Source organism: Trichechus manatus, unplaced genomic scaffold (assembly GCF_000243295.1).
Source record: "Trichechus manatus latirostris isolate Lorelei unplaced genomic scaffold, TriManLat1.0 scaffold00027, whole genome shotgun sequence".
NCBI classification, from domain to species: Eukaryota; Metazoa; Chordata; class Mammalia; order Sirenia; family Trichechidae; genus Trichechus; species Trichechus manatus.
Window position 1 is genome coordinate 1,642,585 of NW_004443963.1, and position 26,683 is coordinate 1,669,267.

General features: G+C 40.1%; 1 protein-coding gene across 3 annotated transcripts in view; it reads left to right on the forward strand.

Annotated features, from left to right (window-relative positions):
• ANO4 (anoctamin 4) overlaps positions 1 to 26,683 on the forward strand; it is a 401,164-nt gene that overhangs the window by 323,687 nt on the left and 50,794 nt on the right. For all 3 annotated transcript variants that reach the window (XM_012554834.1, XM_004373749.1, XM_023728951.1), the window contains 7 exons: positions 3,851 to 3,991; positions 6,255 to 6,419; positions 10,709 to 10,745; positions 14,508 to 14,619; positions 15,597 to 15,654; positions 15,794 to 15,891; positions 17,779 to 17,921. In XM_012554834.1, coding sequence (XP_012410288.1) covers positions 3,851 to 3,991; positions 6,255 to 6,419; positions 10,709 to 10,745; positions 14,508 to 14,619; positions 15,597 to 15,654; positions 15,794 to 15,891; positions 17,779 to 17,921 — 754 coding nt within the window. The remainder of the gene's footprint in view (positions 1 to 3,850; positions 3,992 to 6,254; positions 6,420 to 10,708; positions 10,746 to 14,507; positions 14,620 to 15,596; positions 15,655 to 15,793; positions 15,892 to 17,778; positions 17,922 to 26,683) is intronic.

Sequence of the window (26,683 nt, forward strand, 5' to 3'; positions counted from 1 at the left end):
AGGGAAGAAGTCAAAGTATCTCTATTTGCAGATGATATGATCTTATACACAGAAAACCCCAAAGAATCCACAAGAAAACTCCTGGAACTAATAGAAGATTTCAGCAAAGTTTTAGGATACAAGATAAACATACAAAAATCAGTTGGATTCCTTTACACCAACAAAGAGAGCCCCGAAGAGGAAATCACCAAATCAATACCATTTACAATAACCCCCAAGAAGATAAAATACTTAGTAATAAATCTAACCAGAGACGTAAAAGATCTATACAATGAAAACTACAAGACAGTACTGCAAGAAAGCAAAAGAGACCTGCATAAGTGGACAAACATACCTTGCTCATGGATAGGTAGACTCAACATTGTGAAAATGTCATTGCTACCCAAAGCGATCTACAGATACAATGCAATCTCGATCCAGAGTCCACCAGCATTTTTTAATGAGACAGAGAAACAAATCACCAACGTCATATGGAAAGGGAAGAGGCCCCGGATAAGTAAAGCATTACTCAAGAAGAAGAACAAAGTGGGAGGCCTCACACTACCTGATTTTAGAACCTATTATACCGCCGTGGTAGTCGAAACAGCCTGGTACTCGTACAACAACAGATACATAGACCAGTGGAACAGAATTGAGAATCCAGACATAAATTCATCCGCCTATGAGCAGCTGATATTTGACAAAGGCCCAAAGTCCATTAATTGGGGAAAAGACAGTCTCTTTAACAAATGGTCCTGGCATAACTGGATATCCATCTGCAGAAAACTGAAACAAGACCCATACCTCACACCATGCACAAAAACTAACTCAAAATGGACCAAAGACTTAAATATAAAAATCAAAAACTGTAAAGATCATGGAGGAAAAAATAGGGACACCACTAGGAGCCCTAATACGTGGCATAAACACAGTATGAACCATAAGTAACAATGCACAAGCACCAGAAGAGAGACTAGATAAATGGGAGCTCCTAAAAATCAAATACTTATGCTCATCAAAAGACTTCACCAAAAGAGTAAAAAGACAACCTACATACTGGGAAAAAGAATTTGGCTACGACAAATCAGCGTCTAATCTCTAAAATCGTCAAGATACTGCAAAACCTCAACAACAAAAAGACAAATAACCAATTACAAAATGGGCAAAGGATATGAACAGGCACTTCATCAAAAAGGATATTCAGGCAGCTAACAGACACATGAAGAAATGCTCGCTATTATTAGCCATTAAAGAAATGCAGATCAAAACTACAATGAGATATCATCTTACCCCAACAAGGCTAGCACTGATCCAAAAAAACACAAAATAATAAATGCTGGAGAGGTTGTGGAGGGACTAGAACACTTATACACTGTCGGTAAGAATGTAAAATGGTACAGCCACTTTGGAAATCAATTTGTCACTTCCTTAGAAAGCTAGAAATAGAAGTACCGTACGATCCAGCTATCCCGCTCCTTGGAATATACCCTAGAGAAATAAGAGCCGTCCCACGAATAGATATATGCACACCCATGTTCATTGCAGCACTGTTCACAATAGCAAAAAGATGGAAACAACCTAGGTGCCCATCAATGGATGAATGGATAAACCAATTATGGTATATCCACACAATGGAATACTACACAACGATAAAGAACAACGATGAAGCCGTGAAACATCTTATAACATGGAGGAAGCTGGAGGTCATTGTGCCGAGTGGATTTAGTTAGTCACAGAAAGATGAATACTGTATAAGACCAGTACTATAAGAACTCGAGAAAAGGTTTAAACACAGAAGAAAACGTTCTTTTGATGGTTATGAGGGTGGGGAGGGAGGGTGAGGGTTGTTTACTAACTAGATAGTAGATAAGAATTATCTTAGGTGAAGGGAAGAACAGCACACACTCCAGGGGAAGTCAGCACAATTGGACTAAACCAAAGCTAAGAAGTTTCCTGATACAGTCAAACACTTTGAGGAACAGAGTAGCAGGGGCAGGGATTTGGGGAGCATACTTTCAGGGGACATCTAAGTAAATTGGCGTAACAAAGCTTATTAAGCAAATGTTCTGCATCCTGCTTTGGTGAGTGGCATCTGGGGTCTTAAAAGCTAGCAAGTGGCCATCTAAGATGCATCAATTGGTCCCAACCACCTGGAGTAAAGGAAAATGGCACAAGGAAAGTATTAGCCCAACAGACAGAAAGGGCCACATAAACCAGAGACTTTATCAGCTTGAGACCAGAAGAGCTAAATGGTGCCCTGCTACCACCACTGACTGCCCTAACAGGGAACACAACAGAGAGTCCCGGATGGAGTAGGAGAAAGGTGGGGTTGGCAGAACTCAAATTCTAGTAAGAAGACCAGATGTAATCCTCTGACTGAGACTGGAGGAACCTCAGAAAGCATGGCCCCTGGATTTCTATTAGCCCAGAACTAAAACAGTTTCTGAGGCCAACTCTTCAGACAGGGATTGTACTGGACTGTGGGACAGAAAATGATACTCGCGAAGATGTGCCTCTTAGCTCAAGTAGATAACAAGAGACTAAATGGGCAGCTTCTGTCCAGAGGTGAGATGGGAAGGCAGAGAGGGTTAGGAGCTGGTTGAATGGACATGGGGAATCAGGGGTGGAAAGGAGGAGTATACTGTCACAGTATGGGGAGAGCAATTAGAGTCACATAACAATGTATGTATAAATTCTTATATAGGAAAAAATTAAAAAATTGATCAGAAATAAGAATCACCTGGGGATCTCGTTAAAATATAGGTTCTGATTTAGTATATCTGGGATGGAAATGCAAATTCTCAGCAAGGGTTCGAAACTGAATGAACTTGTTAGAAGCCCTGGACTCAACGGCACACAGCAGCAAAATTATATACCTATCCTGCTGGATTGATATTTTTTTTTATGTTAAAATTCGTTGAGAAGGGAAATTTAAAACGGGAGAACATTTAAAAATAAATGTGCATAGAAGATCTTCCTGCAAAAAAAAAAAGGAGTACTTTTAAAATATATTGGCTAAAGGTGAGTTCCTCTCATAAGAGCTTATTAAAAAATCAATTTTTAGCTGCCTAAATCTAAAAAATTGAAATCTAAAAATATGAAAACATCATAGAAGAAAACTAAGAGTTACATTGTCATTATAATTCACACAAGGGATTGTCTAGTGATTCCAACTCATGGCAACCCTACATGTTGCAGAGTAGAACTGCTGCGCCATAGGATTTTCAAGGCGGTGACTTTTTGGAAGCAGGTCACCAGGACTTTCTTCCAAGGTGCTTCTGGGTGGGTTTGAACCACCAGTTTCTTAGTAGCTGAGTGCTTAACTGTTTGTGCCATCCAGGGACTCCTGGGGGCAATATAAACCAAAAAACCCACTGCCATCAAGTTGATTCCAGCTCATAGTGACTCTATAGGGCATAGTAGAACTGGCCCTCAGGGATTCCAAGGCTGTAAGTCTTTACAGAAGCAGACGGCCAAGCCACATGTTTCTCCCGCAGAGTGGCTAGTGTGTTCAACCTGCCAACCTTTCAGTTAGCAGCCGAGTGCTTTACCCACTGCACCACCAGGGCTTCTGGGGGCAATATAGAGGTTCCTTTTTAAGCTAATATTTGCATTTTCTTTCTTTAAGCATAGTTTAATGAAATAACAAAAAAACTGTTAAACTACATTGGCTTTTGATGGTAGTGTCTAGATTTTCATCCTTTAGATGTTCTTTAAGTGGCCAGTTTCCAAACTTTTAAACTTGGATCTCCAAGTCCACCTCATTGGTTGACTGGTTGGTATGGCAGTTGTTTCATGGTGGAGTAATAGGAGATATTGTTCTGATTGTGTGACCACCTATTCAATACATAAAAATGTGTCTGTTCTCTAGGAAGAAATACGGCCCCAGTTTGAAGCCAAGTATTCCAAGAAAGAGCGGATGAATCCCATCTCGGGAAAGCCAGAACCTTATCAGGCATTTGCAGATAAATGCAGCAGACTCATCGTTTCTGCATCTGGAATATTTTTTATGGTTTGAATTTTTTTTTTTAATATTTGGGTCGTAAAGTACTAAATTGTAGCATGGTAACAACAGTGCTGTTAGGTATTTGCATAGTTCTCCAAAACATTTTTGCACATTCTGTTATTTAAGCCTTACACCAACTCCATGAGGTGGTCAGAGGTGGTATTGTTATCCCCATATTGCAGCTGGGACTCCAGAAGGTGAAAGGGTTTGCCCAGGGTCAGCCAGTAAGTAGCCAAGGTGGAATTTGAGCTCAGACTGATGACTCTAATCCAGTGTTCTTTCCACTTGCCTCTGGTACCATACTGAAAGGAACTAAAAATATGACAAGGCCTACAACAGTGTTTTTCAAACATTTTTCTTACCATGTCGATATAGTAAGAAATACACTTTCCATCGTAACCCAGTATATCCTATGCAAATACACGTATAAAACTGAATATCATAACTGAAACAATACATTTACAATATGACTACATTCTGGTCTTTTCGGTTTTATTATTGTTGATTTTTTAAATGCTGATTGTAACTCGCTAAAATTGATATCTTGGTCTCATTAGTTTGAAAAACACTAACTTAGTACTGGGTTATTACCTTTTCCCAAAAAGAAGTCAATTTGCAATCAACTTTTATACAAAACAAAATATATGCGAATTTGTCAGAAATGTCATTTTAGAACAATAAGGGATGGTTAGGATATTTCCTTCCACTGTTCAAATAACAAATGTATAAATACTGTATGTCCTAGACCATTAGAGTTGGAAGGACAAGACCATAGCAAGTTCAAACAATCTACCCAGTTTTGCCAGTGAAGAAACTGGGAAACTGAAAGGTAACTTTCCCAGAGTCCCTCAGCTCAGATCAAGCTTTAGGGCATAATGTCACCCTTAGTAAAAATAAAAAATCAAACCCATTGCCATCAAGTCAATTCTGACTCCTAGTAACCCTACAGAACAGAGTAAAACTGCCTCATAGGGTTTCCAAAACAATAGTCTTTACCGAAGCAGACTACCAGCCACATCTTTCTGCCACATTGTCACTGGTGGGTTTGAACTGCCAACCTTTCAGTTATCAGTCAAGCGCTTAAGCACTGAGCCACCAGGGCTCTTTCACCCTGAGTAGTAGGCAGAAAGTAGAGTTTGCGAGAGAGGAATGCTTTTGTGAAGAAAAGTTTCTCTAAAGCAGCAGAGACCACCCTGAGTCCTGACTTTAAGATCAGGTTTTGATAACTGAATGAGTTAAATTCTCTCCTCTAACACTTATTAGGTGAATCACCTAATGGAAATCACAAAACTTTATGGAGTCACAGGTTCTCATTTCATAGGGTTAGAAGACGTGCCACATTGTTCTCAAATACCATGGAATCTTCAAAGAAAGATGCCTCAGTCCGTGTATGTATCTGACTAATAAGATCTTATGTACCTGTCACATAGTTGGTTCATTCAACAAGTAATTGAGCACCTATTGTGTGCCCAAATTATGCTAAGGTGTTGCAAAAACCATAGCGGGCAAAAGAGATACCATCCCTACCCTCATGGAGCTTACTATCTACTGGGACAGATTGACAATAATCAAATAGACAAACTATTATAAATAGTGTATTGAAAGAAAAGCATAGATACCACATAACAAAGAAATAGCCTAAGGTCATGAAAAGCCTTAATTATGAAGTGGTTCTTGAGACCAGAAGTGAAGAAGGATGGATAGGTATTAACTGGCATGTGTGTATATGTGTGTGTGTGTGTGTGTGTGTGTGTGTTGTATTTTAGGCAAAGAAACAGCCTTGAAGATTAAGAGTGCTTAGCCCATTTGAAGCAATTACAGAAGGCCAGTGTGCCTGGAGTCCCCAGAGGGAGTGGAGAATGATGCCCAGTGGGACTGGAGAGAGCCTTGGAGGACACATTAAGGGCTTTGCTTTTATCGTAAGGGTAACAGGAAGCCAGTTAATACTTTTAAACAGAGGAATTAAAAGATAAGATTTCCATAATAAATATGTCTTCATTCCAATATTCTGCTTGGTAAAGTGTTAACCATAATTTACACAGATTATCAACTTTTAAGCAGTACAGTTTTCCTATTGGAATAACAAAGAAACTACAAACAGGCAAGAGCGATTATTAACCACAGTGAAAAGTATGCAACTTGTGGTTTCTTAGGTCAGTACCACCATAGCTTTATTTCCTTTTCTAATCAGAGGATCTTCCAGGTGGCGTGAGCCCTCTCCCTGAATCATTCCATCTTGCTCACTGGGTCTCCTCTGTCTTCCTGCCAGATCTGCGTGGTGATCGCTGCCGTGTTTGGGATCGTCATCTACCGGGTGGTGACTGTCAGCACTTTTGCCGCCTTTAAGTGGGCGTTAATCAGGAATAACTCTCAGGTTGCAACCACAGGGACTGCAGTGTGCATCAACTTTTGTATCATTATGTTGCTGAATGTGGTAAGTGAGCTGCAAGGGAACTAGCAAATGGATAAAAATATGTGGGTTGCAGTGGTAGTTTTCTTCAGTTACTCAGTGGCCTCGGAGAGGTGGTCTCTAATGTTGTACAAATGCCTGGCAAAGTACCTGGCATGAAGATGTACTCAGGCTTGGGAGTTTAGAAGTCTGGTTTCAAATCTAGGTTCCAGGATTTTCTACTGTATGAGATTGGGCAAAGCACTCAATTAACATCTCTGCCTATTTATAATAATCCCTCATTTATATAAGATAATGCTATATACCTCTTGGAGTCCCTGGATGGTGGAAATGGTTAACACACTTGGCTGTTAACTGAAAGGTCGGTGGTTCGAGTCCACCCAGAGGCAACTCAGAAGAAAGTCCTGGCAATCTACTTCCAAAAAATCAGCAATTGAAAACCTGTTGGAGCACAGTTATACTTTTGACACACATGGAGTCACCCTGAGTCAGAATCAACTCAATAGCAACTGGTTTTGGTATATAGCCCTTGGGGTTTTTGGAGATTTAAAGGAAGAATGTATACAACAGTCCCAGCTCAAGACCTGTCACATAGCTCAACAATGTTGGTTCCCATCACCTTTTGATTCTATGTGATGGGGTGGTAGTCAGTATACAAAGAATTTCTTGAGATAACCCTGCAAGGAAAATATCAGGGTGGTTCATGTTGCTTGTGCTGAATAATTATTTCCAGCTTTTTTCAAATGTATTTTTCAGCCCAGGTCTCTTCCTTGAACCCCAAGTTCATGTATCAGACTTCCTACTCAACTGTCTTCACCTAATACAGTCAAACCCAAACTCCTGATTTCCTTTCTAAAATCAGCTCTCTCTATTGTCCTCATTGTAGTTGCTCAGGCTAAAAACCTTAGCATTATCCTTAACTCCTCTATTTTTCTCACCATGGAAATGTATCCAGAATTTGATCACATTTTACACATCTCCCACTACCACCCTGATCCAAGTCCCCCATCACCTCCCACCTGGATTATTGCAGTAGCTTCCTAACTGGTCTCTGTTTCCACGTTTGCTCCCCTGCAATCTAGACTCAACACAGCAGCCAGAGTGGACTTCTTACAAGTAAGTCAGCTCCTGTCACTCTGCTGTTCACAGTGTCCAATGGCGTCTCTATTACTCAGAGTAAAAGTTCACGTCTTCACAATGGCCTTCAAGATGCTCCCTCATCTGGACTCTATGATGTCTCTGACTTTTTCTCTCCCCTGCCTCACCGTGATTCCCCTGTTCAGCCATGCTGGCTTTCCCTTTGTTCCTTGGATATGCCAGGCATGGTCTCACCCCAAGACTTTTGTGTTGCTCTTCTCTCTACCTGGAGGGTCTCTCCCCAGGGTCTGCATAGCTTACTCCTTCACCTCCTTCAGGTCTTTGTTCCAATGTTGCCTTTCTAATAAGGCCTTCCCTGGTCATTCTATTTAAAATTACAACCCACTCCTATCGTTTGACAATTTCCCTTCTCACGTGCTTTATCTTTCTCTGTAGCATTTATCACCATCTGTTTTTACTTATTTATTTTGTTTATTGTAGATATCGAATAAATTATATTTACTCCACCCTTACCTATACTGCATCTTCTATAGAGACCATAAAGCTAAATGCTCACACCATTAGAAAAGGGCTTTCTAATGGCCAAATAATTTAATACTATTATCTTGACAGTTTTATTTGTTCAGATTGTCATTTCTAGCTCTTTAAACAATCTTGAATTCCATAACCAATAAACCCTGGATGCTTCTTAAGAGAATTCAACCTACCCAATAATAAAGAACTTTATATGTGATTCCTACGTAAACTAGTAATCACTGAGCTAATGAAATACAAGTATTAATTAATCATTATACTTTTTCCTTAATTGAACATTAAAACTTTGAGACCTAGATTGGTTTTTAATTTATGTATATTAAAACCTCTAATTTTTAAATAATAAAATGATTACAAGTCACATAACCTGTTTCAGACTTTTTGCTGAGTACGTCCAATCCCAACAGAGGAAGTGGCTCTCTAAGGGCTGCATACTTTCTGGATTTGATCGTATGTATTTAATTGTATGTTATGGACACTTTAAAAAATAAATTCAGTGTTGTTTTGCAAAAGTATTCTGGATCCTTAAACAAAAAAAAAAAGTATTCTGGATCCTAACAGAATATTATGCCTATTAATAACTGGGTAAGGAGCACCTACTGGTTTGCATTTTATTCTATATCTTAAAAAATAAATATTTCAAAGATGGAGTAAATGGGAATGAGTAGGATAGATTTTTTTGCTCCTTGTCATAGTGTTTCAATTCCATTCCGCTTCACTGGTGACCAAAGAACATCTCAATATGGTAGCTCTGTTGTAAGCTAAATAGACTAGTGAAGTCTATATCCCAGTTATAAAAATTTATAAAATATTATTCCTATCCTTTTTATTCAGCCTAAGAAAATATGATCACATATTTCCTTTTACTGCAAGCAGTAAAAATCACAATGTCTTATTCCAAAAAGAAGTAAACCAGAAATTATGGTTTGCATTAGAACAGGCTGACAAAATCAATTAGAAATGCTCATAACTCCTTTTGGACATATTGGTAAGATCAGAATGCTTTTTATCACTTACAGGTATTAACACTCACAATTTGTGGCATCGAGTTTGGAAATTTTTCACTGCTCTTATCAGAATAAACCATCCATGGTTTCCATCTCAACTGCCTAGGGAGAAATCACATCTTTTCCAGAAACCATTCATCTGGTGATCTCTTACCAACCATTCAAAAAAAAACAGTTGCCGTCGAGTGGATTCTGACTCATGTTTACCCATGTGTGTCATAGTAGAGCTGTGCTCCTTAGGGTTTTCAGTGGCTGATTTTTCTGAAGTAGATCACACACTTTCTTCTGAGGAGCCTCTGGGTGGACTCAAACCTCCAGCCTCTCGATTAGCAGCCAAGCACTTAACCCTTTGGGCCACCCAGGGACTCCTACCAACCATCATCTGCTGTTTATGAGCCCTTTCCTGCAAAAAAAAACTCATTGTCCATCGCCTTGTATCTTCAACATACATTGTAAGGTGTTTACAGATGTCATGGACCCCTACTGTAATCAAATACACTTTACCATATTTTTCAAAAGGCTAGTACTAATCGTATGTTGGCTCCTGTGCTGTTCTTTGGTTAAAACCAAAATAATGATGGCATTTCATCAGCTCCCAAGGCCTTTGAGGCAAATGTGCAAAGTGAGACATTTTGACAAGTATACACTTGTATGTTTGATAAAGGTTGTATTACCAGTCAATTCCAATTTTTCCTTGGTAATTGTATAATTAAATAATCTTAATGATACAGTGCCTTATAATATTAAAAGATGTTTTATTAGAGCATCCATTGTTTACCAGTATTTTATTTTTATGATCAAACTGAAAAGTATGGCTAATCTATACCACAAGGTTTCTTAATGAAAATTATACCAATCTCTTTTGACACTGGACTTGGAGAGTCTGAGGTTTCTGTACACAAAATTTGATCTTAGGGCCATATTAGTTATATCTTAATATGGCAGACCATAGTCATTCATGAAAGTCTTGAGACATGAAATCCCAGTATTTTGTCTGCTTTGGTAGCCGGCAGAAATCCCACATAAGAGCATTCAAAAACTGAGAAGCACCTGAAGGCCGTTGAGTCCAATACCCATCCCCACCTACATATAAGGAAAATGATGATCTGAATGTGAAGTGAGGTAACTTGCCCAAGTCCTACAGCTTGCTAGTCAATAAAGCTTTAATTCCAGCTTGGAAATTTTTAACCGGTGTATTTCTGCTGTCCCCACCCCCACCAAAAAAAAAAAAAAAATTGCTGTCAAGTTGATTCTAATTCACAGCAACTTTGATGTAAATATGATCTTTATTTTTATATTGTTTAAATCTATTTGAGTAGTTTTTCTACCCATTTTTATTTATCATCTTTTAGAGCACTTGCCCTTTTTCTCAGTTTGTTATACTCTTCGGAGAATCTCCTAGAACTGGGACTGCCTTGAACTGTGCCCTCTGCACCTCTGTAAGCTGGTAATTAGGTGGCAGCCTTGTGCCACAGAATTATTCACCCCAAAATAAGAAGTGATTTAAAAATCACTCAAATGGGAACTTGTACATTTCTTTCTTGCCTTGAAAGGACACAGTTGCTCAAAAGGTTTTCATTGTTTGATCATGACTTGGTTACCTATTTCCTTTATAATTATACTTTTTAGAGCACCTACCATTCTGTTGTTAAATGTATGAAATTTATTTTACAGCTCTATGAAAAAGTTGCACTTCTTCTGACAAATTTAGGTAAGTGGAACCCTTTGTATTTCATAGTACAGTATTGTGGTCTGGAAAATACCTTTGCAAAGATGCTGCAAAGAATTCATTTCTGAAACACTGCTGAAAAAGAAATATCCCCTTTGTTTTGAAATGCATATCCCAGTTTGGTCTTTGCCTTCAGTAGAACATGTTTTAAATGTCTAGTTATTGGAAGGTTTTTTTTCTATCTAAAGCTTTAAAAACTGCCACAGACATCATCTCTATCATGAACTAATGTAATTTAAAATAAGTTTTCTCTTAATGCACAAAAAAATCACAGAACTACATGTATGTAAAGTGCCTAGTATCATTTAGAAAATTGTTCATTTGCCGTTGCCTAACAATTTTTATTTAATTAAAACTGTATCAAGTTTTCATGATCTATAAAACCACATTAAAATTAGTTGTTTTGAAGACTGGGAACCTTTTCTCAGGAATGTAGGCAGGCAAACCATCAATAACATTTGTAGAGATAACATTCACCTGGACAAGTCACTCCTAAGAGCATTGCCCTGACCCCATTAAGCACCCCATTAAGAACAATCTGATAGCCAACTAGAAGCTGTACATTTACCACATTCTCAAGACATAGAAACTGTTCCAATTTTATTAATAAGGTGCTAGTCATTTGGAGTCCCTGGGTAGTGCAAACAGTTAATGTTCTCAGCTGCTAACTGAAAGGTTGGAGGTTCGTGTCCACCCAGAGGCTCCTCGGAGGCTATCATTGGAAACCCTATGGAGCACAATCTGAGAAGCTGGACTATATGAAGAAGAAAGGGGCATCAGAATTGGAGCAAGACTCATTAACAGCCTGTGATGTGCAGGTGACACAACCTTCCTTGCTGAAAGTGAAGAGGACTTGAAGCACCTACTGGGGAAGATCAAAGACCACAGCTTTTAGTATGGATTACAGCTTGTTTCAGTCATCTGGTGCTCCTATAACAGAAGTACCACAAGTGGGTGGCTTTTAACAAAGAGAAATTTATTTCCTCACTGTAAAGTAGACTAAAAGTCCAAATTTAAGGCATCAGCTCCAGGGGAAGGCCTTCTCTCTGTGTCGGCTCTGGAGGAAGGTCCTTGTGATGCATGAGTCTTCCCTTGGTCTGGGAGCATCTCAGCGCAGGAACCTCAGGTCCGAAGGACATGCTCTGCTCCTGGCACTGCTTTCTTGGTGGTATGAGGTTCCCATGTGCTTCTGCTCGCTTTTCTCTTTTGCATCTCAAAAGAGATTGACTTAAGACACTATCCAATCTTGTAGACGTCATCAGTATAACCTCATCATAGTGATAGAGTTTACAGAACATAAGGAAATTGCATCAGATTACACAATCATACAATACTGGGAATCATGACCTAGCCAAGTTGACAGATATTTTGGGGGGACACAATTCAATCCATAACACACCTCAACATACAACAAAAATCCTCACAACTGGACCAATAAGCAACATCATGATAAATGGAGAGAAGACTGAAGTTGCCAAGGATTCCATTTTACTTGGATCCACAATCAACACCCATGGAAGCAGCAGTCAGGAAATCAAAAGATGCATTGCATTGGGCAAATCTGCAGCAAAAGACCTCTTTAAAGTGTTGAAAAGCAAAAATTGTCACCTTGAAGACTAAGGTATGCCTGACCCAAGCCATGGTATTTTCAATCACATCATATGCATGCAAAAGCTAGACAGTGAATAGGGAAGACCAAAGAAGAATTGATGCCTTTGAATTGTGGTGTTGGCAAAGAATATTGAGTATACAATGGACTGCCAAAAGAACGAACAAATCTGTCTTGGAAGAAGTACAACCAGAATGCTCCTTAGAAGGAAGGATGGCAAGACTACGTCTTACATACTTTGGACATGTTGTCAGGAGTAATCAGTCCGTGGAGAAGGACATCATGCTTGGTAAAGTAGAGGGTAAGCGAAAAAGAGGAAGACCCTCAACGAGATGGAGTGACCCAGTGGCTGCAACAGTGGGCTCAAGCATAACGATTGTGAGCATGGTGCAGGACCGAGCAGTGTTTTGTTCTGTGGTGCATAGGGTCGCTATGAGTCGGAACCAACTTGACGGCACCTAACAACAACAACATGGAGCACAGTTCTACTCTGACACACATCGGGTCACCATGAGTTGGAATCGACTCAACAGCAATTAGTTTTTTATTTTAGTCATCTGCCCTTTGCAGTGTGAGAAAACATTGGCTCCCACACATAACCTGTTTAGCTCATTCCCAAATGTACCTTGACTGGAAGGAAAACATCAAAAAGTATTTTTATTTATAATAATCTAATAATAAAACCCCTTGCCATCGAGTGGATTCTGACCCTGTAGGACAGAGTAGAACCAGTGCATAGGATTTCCAAGGAGCAGCTGGCGAATTCCTACTGCCGACCTTTTGGTTAGCAGGCAAGCTCTTAACCACTGCGCCACCAGGGCTAACAATAGATGCCATTTATTGAACCCTTCTAAGCACTTAGCTCCTTTAATGTCATTGAAATTTTCCACCACCATCACTCCACACCCAAATAGACAAAAAGAGGCTTATGTCCATGAAAGAGGAAACTGTTCTTTGGCAGGCGGTGTCTGGTGAGGACTTGGTCCATCCAGCTGTCAAGAATGCTGGTGGAGACACTGCCCTGGTCCGTCTGTGATTTGGACACTGGTAACCCAGGCATTTCTCCTGAGAGCTGCTTGGCAACCCAGGAGATCTTCCTAGGAGTTCAGTAGCAGAAGCGAAACAAAGCTAAAACCCTTGAGGAGTCCTTTGTCTTTTCTGCCCTCAACAGCAGTACAGGCTTGTTCTGAAATTAACATTTAACCCATTCTAAATCAGACTTTCTTTCCCCCTTCCCTTCTCAGATATGCTCCCAGGGAGCATTTTGAGTTATAATGCTTGGAAAAGGAATTGATGGGGTGAAATTTTAACTGAGCAGTTAGAAGCTCAGGAAATGTGAAAACATATAAAATGCTATTGAATTAAATACATTTTCTTTGGCATTGCCTGAGGTGAGGATGCAGCTCCTAGGGAAGGATAAGTGCATTTGACATGAGATTTCAAGTTGGTGATTCTATCTTGAGGGCCATAGTTTGATTCATATCACAATATCTAAAGAGCATTTACTTTCTGGAAGTCGAAACATAAGGAGGTAAGAATTGTCCTCTGACTAAGGTCAGGAGTTGTGAGACACAGATAGTTCATATAGAGTAAAAGCTTGAGGGATGAGCTCATCTCCTGGGTATTTGTCCATGAAAATGGAAAATGTGGATGAGGGTGAAAGGCAAAGGAGTCAAATACTCCCTGCATTCTGAAGCAGAGTTTCACTCCCTCATACCCAATAGCACCTGGCATTACACCAGAAATAGAAGTCAATACTGAGGAATTGTAGGAGCTGGGAGTAGGTCTGACTCCACACAGGCCCTACCCCACCGCAGAGACTAGGAGCAAAAGGAAAGGCTACTGCAGGGAGCCAGAGCCGGGAATGAGGCCCCTTCAGCCTGGCTGTCTCTGCTTCAGGCTGTCCAGGCATCCTATAATGGTAGAACAATCTGGATATCCAATCCTCTCAGTAGCCACTTCCCACCAAACCCTTGTTGGGGCTGGTCTGCAAGCTTGAGGATCCCATGGCCTCCCTTCCATCACCCAGCATCTGTAGGCCTTCTTAGGACACCTTTGCTCCCACTCTGGTGGCAGAAGGGGCTTAAGAGAGGATCAGATTCAGCCTCCAAACTCTGATCCCCTTTCATCCACAGAACAGCCTCGCACAGAGCCCGAGTGGGAGAACAGCTTCACCCTGAAAATGTTTCTTTTTCAGTTTGTCAATCTGAACAGCTCCACATTTTACATCGCATTCTTCCTTGGAAGGTAAGACCCCGATCCCTCCACATCTCCCAGGCTGGGACAGAGCATTCAGAGGCCACTGATCAGGGGTGACAGAGAGGCCCCTCTAGGGTGAAAAGAGACAAGCAGCCACCTCCCTTCCTTTCCCAAATCTCAAAACTACCTCTCCTCCCATCCCAGGGAAATAGTCTTCTGCACTCAAAAGTGCCTCTACAACTTTTATGGCTAAGATAAGTAGAGGAAAATAGTTTGCACATGTGAATGATAGATTTTAAATGTTTGGACTCTGTCTGCACCTGAGTCAGACACCTGGATCTCACGCCTGCATGAGCAGGTGGTAGGAGGAGGAGGGTGGCCTGCAGCGTGTCCCAGTTCCCCAACTTCAGAGAAGAGAGAAGAACATCCAGACAGGAAGCGAGGCTGAAATAGTATGTGAGAGGAGACTAGACAGCTTCGGCATTCAGCGGTAATGAGGATTTGGGAAGAACTCCATGTTTAGAGGAAATGTCCCTGAGTCCCATTACCTCTGGAAGCATTTACGAGGAGATGGATAACAGGGATGGGCCACGTACAGGGTTTTGGCAAGATAGGCACAGCTGCCTCTCCTCAGTTAGTAACTACTCTAGCAGTTAATTGTAGTCAAATAATTTAATAATAATAATAAAACAGCATTACTATTACTCAGATCAGAACGTGTTTATGTCCAGGAGTAAACCTGCTGCTTACACAGGCCAGAGCACTTGATATTCCTCAGAAAATGTTAAAAGTCACAGCAAGCGACGAGAACTGGCAGTCTGCAGCCAGCCAGAAAGGCCAGAAGAGAAAATGTCCCCCAGAAAGTTCCAGGAAGCTATAGTCATACAGCTCCGAGGATTTCCTCATTCCCTCAGACCTGAAAACTTACTGTACCGCTGTTGGAGAGTGTGCTAAACTGAATATAATATTCACCGAAAGTCTAGACTACAGAATGCTAATGGTTTGTTTTTCTGTGTGTGTTGAAGATTTACAGGACACCCAGGTGCCTACCTGAGGCTGATAAACAGGTGGAGGCTAGAAGAGGTCTGTATTCTCCCATCATTCCTTGTTTCCTACAGACTTGCACTAAACCGCCTTAGGGCAACTTTGTGCAGACTAGAAACCAGATACCCTTTCTTCCTCTCCATTGATTCTTGAATTTCTGTGTTTGCTTACCTCGCAGTGCCACCCTAGTGGATGCCTTATTGATCTCTGTATGCAAATGGGTATTATAATGGTGCTAAAGCAGACCTGGAATAATTTCATGGAACTTGGCTACCCGTAAGTACCTTAGATATCTATAGTCGAGAGGCAGCATTGCTCGTTATTGGCTTTTCTAGGTGTGGCAAGTAAGATAAGCAATGCAGACACAGCACTTCAGCCAGTGCATGTACCTGGAGCTAAGTGTTTATGCTTAGATATTCAAAGGCAGTCTGAAAATAATAAACCTTGGCTCTTTTGAAAGATTCAACACAAGTCATAAGAGCGAGAGCGAATATCCTTTAAGAAGTCTCTGTGAACCCCTAAATATTGGATACTTGCTTACAAAATACTTTAAATGATACCTCTGTCCCTTTCAACTCTAGGATTGCCAAGTCTCTAGCTATTTAGGACACATTAACTAAATCCCCAAGCCCCTCACCCCTGTCCATTTCATCATGGGAGTGGTTCTAGAAGGATAAATCAAGGATGGAAAATTTTTTAAACTACCTTAAATTCAGACTGTACGGAAAATGAACTTATGGAAATGAGGAAAGTTCAGGGATTCAAAAAAGAAGTAGGAGTCAGCGTATCTTAACTAATAAGAATTATCCCCAGGTGAGAATAGTTTATGTTAATAACAATGGGCAAACACTTGCATGGCCTTTGGAAGGAAGGATAACCTTGAATTCTGCTGTGTTTGCACAGTTCTGGTCAGCCAAGCTTTAAGGAGACATAAATCAGCAACACTTCTTTTTTTTCTGCTTTAATTTCACATCTGCCAGTTTGCATGTTATCTCACGGTCTCTATAGAGACAGCGAACTCCAGGTTTCAGAGAGGACCCCTTAGTTAGAATGAACTAGAACTTTGGTTCACTTTAGAAAGTCATCTCTTAACTCCCTGTCAGAACCAATGCCAGTAGTTTTGTATTCTTAAATTTATTTTTAGAAACTTTATTCCAAGTGGTGAATACTTTCTATACAACTTTTTTAAATAAAGCATGTTGTTGTTAGGTGCCATCAAGTCGGTTCCAACTGATAGTGGCCTTGTATACAGCAGAACAAAACACTGCCCGGTCCTGTGCCATCCTAAAATAAAAGAAATAGAAGCATTATATTCTAACTTAAAGTATAAACCATAATTTATCAGAAAGTCATAGACATCAAAGGAACTATATTTTATCTTGTAGTACTACAGACATAGAGCAAAATTGTGAAGTAGGCAGTTTGTCTTTGGTACTCACCCCCATGTTCCCTTTATTTCACTTTTTTTTTTTCAGTTCTGCTCTCAAATACCCCACAATTGTTTCCCATGCCCCATGCAGCACAGAGACCTTCCCCTGTCGTGTTCCCTCAGCCCTCTCCCATATCATGAGATGCATCCCCAGGCACTGCGGAGGATAACTTGCTAACCTCATCAGTGCAAAATGTACCTTAATAGAAGTCAAAGTTCTTGCCCAGCTCAAACCAAAAGCAGGCAAGAACGGAACTGCAGGCAGCAGTGTGCCGAGAGAGGACACATTTCGTGGGTTTGCAGATATTCTAGGCCCCTGAAGTCAGAATATACAGGTCCACATCCACTTGGTAAGACTACTCAAGTTCTAAATTAAGGCACAAAGGCCAAATCTTTCTCTCCTCAGATGTCTGGGTGTTGCCTTTGTACAGGGGGGTACATGTATAGATGTTCTCAATCCTCCACCCCTCTCTCAGAGGCAAGACTGAACATGAGACAGTTCCATGAATGATTAAAATAAGCTTATCAGCCATTCTGGTTACTGGCAAGTACAAATGTTTGAAGTGTAGAATCCATTATTATTGTCTTCCAAACCTGAAGCTTTGTCTCCCTGTTAGCCTGTCCTGAAATTTTTTTTTTGGCTATGGCTCTATATTCTGACTCTCCCCTTTCTGATCACTCAAAATCTTACGGACAGTTACATTTTTTTAAAGAAATTGATCTTATTTGTGCAGGTTAATTCAGAATTGGTGGACTAGAAGAAAAGTGCGACAAGAACATGGCCCAGAAAGGAAAATAAATTTCCCACAATGGGAAAAGGACTACAACCTTCAGCCAATGAATGCCTACGGACTCTTCGATGAATACTTAGAAATGAGTATGAAAATATTCTACTTTATCCTACTAATTGTAGATACAAATTTTAGATCTGTGGCTACAGTCAACTAAACATACACCCAGTATCATAAAGGCCTTTAGTGTGGGGGGAGTCCTGGGCTAAACACAAAGGAAGTAGTGTCTATCTTGCTTTATGAAGCTTGGTCCATAGACATGATACCAAGAACCTAGTCACTTCAAACTCTCGTGACATCATAATAAATCACCAGAAAACACAAATGAGTTGGGAAACTTGGTGAACCAAAGCAAAAGGAAGCATCACTCATGGAGTAATGGATTCAAGTCATTCAACAGACATTTACTGAGCCACATTATGTGCCAAGCAGACTCTATGCTTGACACCCAAGATACAAAAAGGAGTAAGGCACAGTCTCTGCTTTCAAAGAGTACCTTGGCTAGTGGGGGAAAGTCAGAGATATAAAGAATGAATGTGATAAATTGTTACAGGTGCTGTAATATGAATCTGAAGGGGATATAGTGGGAGCAGCCATTTTCTGTTGGGGAAAGAGTAACAAGAAGCTAGGTATACTTAAGGTATGCTACACTTACATTTAAGGAATCAGATTTCTGTATAATCAAACCCAAGCTATTTGTCTTAGTCTGTATCTAAGAGCGTGGGCTTTTCTGAAGCAGATACAAACAAACAAAAAAACATTGCCTTCTAGTCGATTCCAGCTCATGACAACCCCATGTGTGTCAGAGTAGAGCTGTGCTCCATGGAGTTTTCAATGGCTGATTTTTCAGAAGTAGATCACCAGGCCTTCTTCTGAGGCACCTCAGGGTAGACTTCAACACCAACCTTTTGGTTACCAGCCAAGCATCTTAACCATTTGTACCACCCATGGACTCCAAAAGCAGATTGCCTAGGTTCAAATCCCAGCCCTGACACTTACTAGCTGTGGAATGTCAGACAATTGATTATGTAGCCTCTCTTTGTCTCAATTTCCTCATCTCAAAAGTAGGGATAATAATAAGAGTACCTACTTCATAGAGTATTTGTGTGGGTTTAATGAGGTAATGCATGGAAAGGGGTTAGAACAGTGCCTGGCTCATGATATTCCTTTAGTACATGTTAGCTCTATCATTATTACTATTTTCTTATTCTCTTTATCTCCCATGGGAGAAAATCTATAATATCTCTTTGGAAGCTAATAAAATCTCCTGGCAGATACACTGAGTGTGTAAATCTTTTTTTTTTTTTTTTTTTAAATTCTGTTAAGCTCTATAAAGTAGGGGTAGAAGTGGGGGCAGCGTGGACAAATGCATTACTTCTGAAAGAAGCAGTTCTTTCTGGGCAAGTCTGACATTTAAGGGAATAGTAGAATTGATGTGTGTGTAGTATTTCTTAGATTTCTTATGTCCTAAGTATCTACTGATGTTTTTAGAGTTTCAGTTATAGAATGGCAGAATGATATAGCTTGGAGAAGAAATAAATTGGACATTAATAATAAAACTTAATAAAGGGAATTCATTAAGAAAACTAACCACTTTGAGGTCTCTTAATGGACTCTTCTTCCATAAAGAAGGAAATGAACAATAATGTTGGTATATTGAGTCCTTGAAAAGAGGCTTTTATGTGGCTAAGTTTGGTAGTATTTCAAACACTTCAGTATCTTTGCAGCATGAAACAAATTTCAGAAGCATCACAAGCAGACTAGTGAATCTTTATCATTTGTTTCTGTTTTTATTGTTTCCTCAATGACTTCCCTGCTTTGTGATTTTTTTAAATTTACTCATTGAAGTATTACATATGCAGAGATAAATGTGCAGATGAATAAATTTTCACAAATTTACACACAAATGTAATCAAAACCTATCTATTCAGCCCTCTGTCTGTTTTTGTAGATAAAGTTTTATTATAACGCAGCAATGCTCATTCATATGCATATTGTCTGTGGCTGCTTTGGAGTCCCTGGGTGGTGCAAACAGTTAACACAGTCAGCTACTAACCAAAAGGTTGGAGGTTTGAGTCTACCCAGAGGTGCCTTGGAAGAAAGCCCTGATGATCTACTCCTGAAAAGTCAGCCATTGAAAACTCTGTGGAACACAGTTCTGCTCTGACACACATGGGGTTGTCATGAGTTGGCATCAACTTGACAGAAACTGGTTAATGGCAGAGCTGAGTAATTATGACACAGCCTGTAAAGCCCACAAAGCCTAAAATATTTATTGTCTGTACTCTTTTACAACTGACTTCTTTCAGCATTATGTTTTAAGATTCTTCCATCTTGCTATAGGTAGTAGAACTTCACTTTCAGTGCTGTATAGTGTTGAAGATGAAGAATTGAGGATTTTTACCAACTTCTGCAGTCTGAAACTGATCGAACATGCAATCAGGATGCATTGGTAATTACTGGTGACTGGAATGCAAAAGCTGGAAACAAAGAAGAAGGATTGGTAGTTGGAAAATATGGCCTTCATGATAGAAACGACGCTGAAGATTACATGATAGAATTTTGCAAGACCAACAACTTCTTCATTGCAAATACCTTTTTTCAACAGTATAAATGGTAACTATACATGTGGACCTTGCCAGATAGAATACACAGGAATCAAATCGACTACATCTGTGGAAAGAGACAATGGAAAAGCTCAATATCATCAGTCAGAGCAAGGCCAGAGACCAACTGTGGAATAGACCACCAATTGCTCACATGCAAGTTCAAATTGAAACTGAACAAAATTAGAACAAGTCCCACAAGAGCCAAAGTATGACCTTGAGTATATCCCACCTGAATTTAGAGACCATGTCAAGATAGATTTGACACGTTGAACACTAATGACCGAAGACGAATTGTGGAATGACATCAACGACATCATACATGAAGAAGCAAGAGGTCATTAAAAATAGAGAAAAGACCAAAATGCATGTCAGAAGAGACTCTGAAAGTTGCTCTTGAATGTCAAGTAGCTAAAGCAAATGGAAAAAACGATGAAGTAAAAGAGCTGAACACAAGATTTCAAAGGGCAGCTTGAGAAGACAAAGTATTATAATGACATGTGCAAAGACCTGGAGATAGAAAACCAAAAGGGAAGAACACCGTCGACATTTCTCAGGCTGAGAGAACTGAAGAAAAAATTCAAGCCTCGAGGTACGATATAGAAGGATTTTACAGGGTAAATATTGAACAATGCAGGAAACATCAAAAGAAGATGGAAGGAATACACAGAGTCACTGTATCAAAAAGAATTGGTAGACGTTCAACCATTTCAGGAGGTGGCATATGATCAGGATCCAATGGTTCTGAAGGAAAAGGTCCAAGCTGCACTGAAGACATTGGTGAAAAACAAGGCTCCAAGAATTGAATACCAATTGAGATATTTCAACAAACGAAAGCAGCACTGGAAGTACTCGTCTATGCCAAGAAATGTGGAAGACAGCCACCTGGCCAACCGACTGGAAGAGATCCATATTTATGCCTGTTCCCAAGAAAGGTGATCCAACCGAATGCGGAAATTATTGAACAATATCTTTAATATCGCATGCAAGTAAAATTTTGGTGAACATCATTCAAAAGCGGCTGCAGCAGTACTTCCACAGGGAGCTGCCAGAAATTCAAGCCGATTTCAGGCAAGGATATGGTATCAGGGATATCATTGCTGATGTCAGATGGATCCTGGCTGAAAGCAGAGGATATCAGATGTTTACCTGTGTTTTATTGACTGTGCGAAGGCATTTGACTATGTGGATCGTAACAAATTATGGAAAACATTGCGAAGAATGGGAATTCCAGAACCCTTAATTGTACTCGTGAGGAACCTGTACAGAGATCAAGAGGCACTCGTTTGAACAGAACAAGGGGATACTGCATGGTTTAAAGTCAGGAAAGATGTGCATCAGGATTGTATCCTTTTACCATACTTATTCAATGTGTATACTGAGCGAATAATCCAAGAATCTGGACTGTATGAAGGAGAATGTGGCATCATGATTGGAGGAAGACTCATTAACAACCTGCGTTATGCAGATGACACAGCTTGCTTGCTGAAAGTGAAGAGGACTTGAAGCCCTTATTGATGAAGATCAAAGACCACAGCCTTCAGTATGGATTACACCTCGACATAAAGAAAACAAAAATCCTCACAATTGGACCAATAAACAACATCAGGAGAAAAGGAGAAAAGGTTGAAGTTGTCAAGGATTTCATTTTACTTGGCTTCACCATCAAGGCCCATGGAAGCAGTAGTCAGGAAATCAAAAGATGCATTGCATTGGGCAAATCTGCTACAAAAGACCTCTTTCAAGTCTTAAAAAGCAAAAATGTCACCTTATAGACTAAGGTGTGCCTGACTCAAGACATTTTGTTTTTAGTCACCTCATATGCATGCGAAAGCTGGACAACAAACGAGGGAAACCGAAGAAGAATTGATGCCCTTTAATTGTGGTGTTGGCAAAGAATAGTGAGTATACCATGGACTGCCAAAAGAACAAACAGGTCTATCTTGGAAGAAGTACAAGCAGAATGCTCCTGAGAAGCAAGAACGGCAAGACCGTGTCTCACATACTTTGGACATGTTATCAGGAGGGATCAGTCCCTAGATATGGACACCATGCTTGGTAAAGGGTCAGCGAAAAAGAGGAAGACCTTCAATGAGATGGATTGACACAGTGGCTGCAACAATGCACTCAAGCATAACAATGATTGTGAGGATGGCACAGGACCAGGCACTGTGTCATTCTGTTGTAAATAGAGTTGCTATGAGTCATAACTGACTCAATGGCACCCAACAACAACATAGTGTTCCTGAGGAGCCCTGGTGGCACAGTGGTTAAGCTCTTGGCTGCTCACCGATAGGTCAGTGGTTCGAACCTACCAGCTGCTCTGCAGGAAGAAAGATATGGCAGTCTGCTTCCATAAAGATTTACAACCTTGGAAACCTATGGGGCAGTTGTACTCTGGCCCAGAGGGTCTGTATGAGTTGAAATTGTCTTGACAGCAATGGGTTTAGTTTTTGGGTTTTATAGTTTTACTAGAATATGGACATGAGGCAAAATTATGAAGTAGACAGAGTTTGTCTTTGACACCCATCCCCATCTTTCCTTTTATTCACATACTTTCTAGCATTTCCACTCCTAGATACTCTCCAACTGTCTCCTCTGCCCCAAAAACCCACAGACCTCTGCCACCCCTGATCCATTTACTCTCTCCCCTATCATGAAATGCACTTCTCAGCACCACTAAGGATTAATATGCTTGTTGTTGTTTTTAGTTGCCATCGTGTCAGCTCTGACTCATGTTGACCTTATGTTTAATAAAACATCACCTGGTCCTGCACCATCTTCGTGATTGTTGATATGCTTGAGTCCATTGTTGTAGTGTTGCCTGGTACCTCCCAACCTAGCAGACCTATCTTCCAGCACTATATTGGACAATAGTCTGTTGTGATCTGTAGGGTTTTCACTGCCTAACTCTCAGAAGTGGACCGCCAGGCCTTTCTTCCTAGTCTGTCTTAGTCTAGAAGCTCCACTGAAACCTGTCCACCATGGGTGACCCTGCTGGTACTTGAAATACCAGTGGCATAGCTTCCAGCATCATTGCAACATGTAATCCATCACAGTACAATAAACTAACAGATGGGTGGTAGGATAAATATGCTAGATAGATGCATTTTAATAGCCGTCAAAGCCTCTGTCAAAGTTCAGTCAAAAGAAAGTAACCTCCATTGTGGAACTGCAGGCATCATTGTGGCAGTAGATGAATTATTTTGTGGTTCTGCAGATCTTCTGTGTTTGTTAATATATGTACTTGTTTCTGTTGGGAATATACGTAGGAGTAGAGTTGCTAGGTCATAAAATATGCATTGGTGGAGTTTCAGTATATACTGCCAGACAGTTTTAGAAACTAGGTTGTACTAATTTCACAGTCCAACTAGCAGTATAAGAGTTCCAGTTATTCCACATATGAAAACTTGTTAGTGTCCCTCTTCTTTAATGTTAGCCGTGCTTGTGGGCATGTAGCAGTATCTTACTGTGATTTTAATTTCATGACACCTAATGATGTTGAGAACCTTCCCACGTGCTTATTATCATTTGAACATTCTCTTTTTTTCATATCCGTTCAACTCCATGTTTTTATTGGATATCAGTCTTAGTGATTTGTAGGACTTATTTACATATGCTAGATATGAGTCCTTTGTCAGATATATATGTTGCAAATATAGTCTCCCACTTGGTGGCTTGAATTCTCACTCTCTTAATGACATCTTTAAATGAACAGAACTTTTAAATTGTAGTCAGATCTCTTTCATCAGTCTTTTTCTTTATGTTGTTGTTGTGCCCTCACGTCAGTTCCAACTCATAGTGACTTCATGTACAACAGAACGAAACACTGCCCAATCCTGTGCCATCCTCACAATCGTTGCTATGCTTGGGCCTGTTGTTGTAGCCGCTGTGGCAATCCATTTCGTTGAGGGTCTTCCTCTTTTTTGCTGAACCTCCACTTTACCAAGCTGATGTCCTTCTCCAGGGACTGATCTGTCCGGATGTTTCCAAATATGTAAAATGAAGTCTTGCCATCCTTGCTTCTCAGGAGCATTCTGGCTGTACTTCTTCCAAGCAGATTTGTTTGTTCTTCTGGCAGTCCATGGTATATTCAATGTTCTTGGCCAATACCATAATTCAAAGGTATCAGTTCTTCTTCGGTCTTCCTTATTCATTGTCCAGCTTTCACATGTAGAAGAGGTGATTGAAAGTGGCTTGGGTCAGGTGCACTAACTCATTAAAGTGACGTCTTTGTTTTTTAACACTTGAAAGGCCTTTTGCAGCAGATTTGCCCAATGCGATATATCGTTTGATTTCTTGATTGCTGCTTCCATGGGCATTGATTGTGGATCCAAGTAAAATGAGATCCTTGACAACTTCAGTCTTTTCTCCTTTTATCATGATGCTATTTATTGGTCCAGTTGTGAGGATTTTTGTTTTTTTTATGTTGAGGTATAATGCATACTGAACGCTGTGGTGTTTGATCTTCATCAATAAGGGCCTCAAGTCCTCTTCACTTTCAGCAAGCAAGTTGTGTCATCTGCATAATACACGTTGTTAATGAGTCTTCCTCCAATCCTGATGCCCCATTCTTCTTTTATAGTCCTATTTTTCGGATTATTTGCTCAGCATACATATTGAATAATTATGATGAAAGGATATAACTCAGATGCACACCCTTCCTGACTTTAAACCACACAGCATCCCCTTATTCTCTTTGAATGACTGCCTCTTGATCTATGTACAGGTTCCTCATAAGCACAATTAAGTGTTCTGAAATACCCATTCTTCACAATGTTATCCGTAATTTGTTATGATCCACACAGCCAAATGCCTTCGCATAGTCAATAAAACGCAGGTAAACGTCTTTCTGATATTCTCTGCTTTCAGCCAAGATCCATCAGACATCAGCAATGATATCCCTTGTTCCACATCCTCTTCTCAACCCACCTTGAATTTCTGGAAGTTCCCTGTCGATGTACTGCTGCAACCAGTTTTGAATGATCTTCAACAAAATTTTACTTGTGTGTTACTGAAGTCACTCCTGAGGTTCACCCTTTAGCCAAAGGTTAGACAGGCCCATAAACCAAAACAAGACTAAATGGGCACACCAGCTCAGAGTCAAGGATGAGAAGGCAGGAGGAGACAGGAAAACTGGTAATGGGGAACCCAAGGTCAGGAAGGGGAGAGTGTTGACATGTCATTGACATTTGTGACCAACGTCACAAAACAGTATGTGTATTAATTGTTTAATGAGAAACTAATTTGTTCTGTAAACCTTCATCTAAAGTACAATTTACAAAAGGGTAAGTAACATGAAACTGGTAAAAAAAAAATTTTACTTGTGTGTGTTATCAATGATATTGTTTGATAATTTCTGCATTCTGTTGGCTCACCTGTCATTGGAATGGGCACAAATATGGATCTCTTCCAGTTGGTTGGCCAGGTAGCTGTCTTCTAAATTTCTTGGCATAGGCGAGTGAGCGCTTCCAGCGCTGATGTTTCTTGAAACATCTCAGTTGGTATTCCGTCAATTCCTGGAGCCTTGTTTTTGCCAGTACCTTCAGTGCAGCTTGGATTTCTTCCTTCAGTACCATCAGTTCTTGATCATATACTACCTCCTGAAATGGCTGAACATCAACCAATTCTTTCTGGTACAGTGACTCTGCGTATTCTTTCCATCTTCTTTTGATGTTTCCTGCATCATTTAGTATTTTCCCTGTAGAATCCTTTAGAAAAATCGAGGCTTGAATTTTCTCTTCAGTTCTTTCAGCTTGAGAAATGCCGAGCACATTCTTCCCTTTTCGTTTTCTAACCCCAGGTCTTTGCACATTTCATTATAATACTTTATCTTTTCAAGTCACCCATTGAAGTCTTCTGTTCAGCCCTTTTACTTTATCATTTCTTCCTTTCACTTTGGCTACCCTAGATTCAAGAGCAAGTTTCAGAGTCTCTTGTGACATCCATTTTGGTCTTTTCTTTCTTTCCTGTCTTTTTAATGACCTCTTGTTTTCTTCATGTATGATGTCCTTGATGTCATTCTACAACTTGTCTGGTCTTCGTTCATTAGTGTTTAATGAGTCAAATCTATTCTTAAGATGGTCTCTAAATTCAGGTGGGATGTATTCAAGGTTGTACTTTGGCTCTCGTGGACTTGATCTAATTTTCGTCAGCTTCAACTTGAACTTGCATATGAACAATTGATTGTCTGTTCCACAGTCGGCCCCTGGCCTATTCTGACTGATGATATTGAGCTTTTC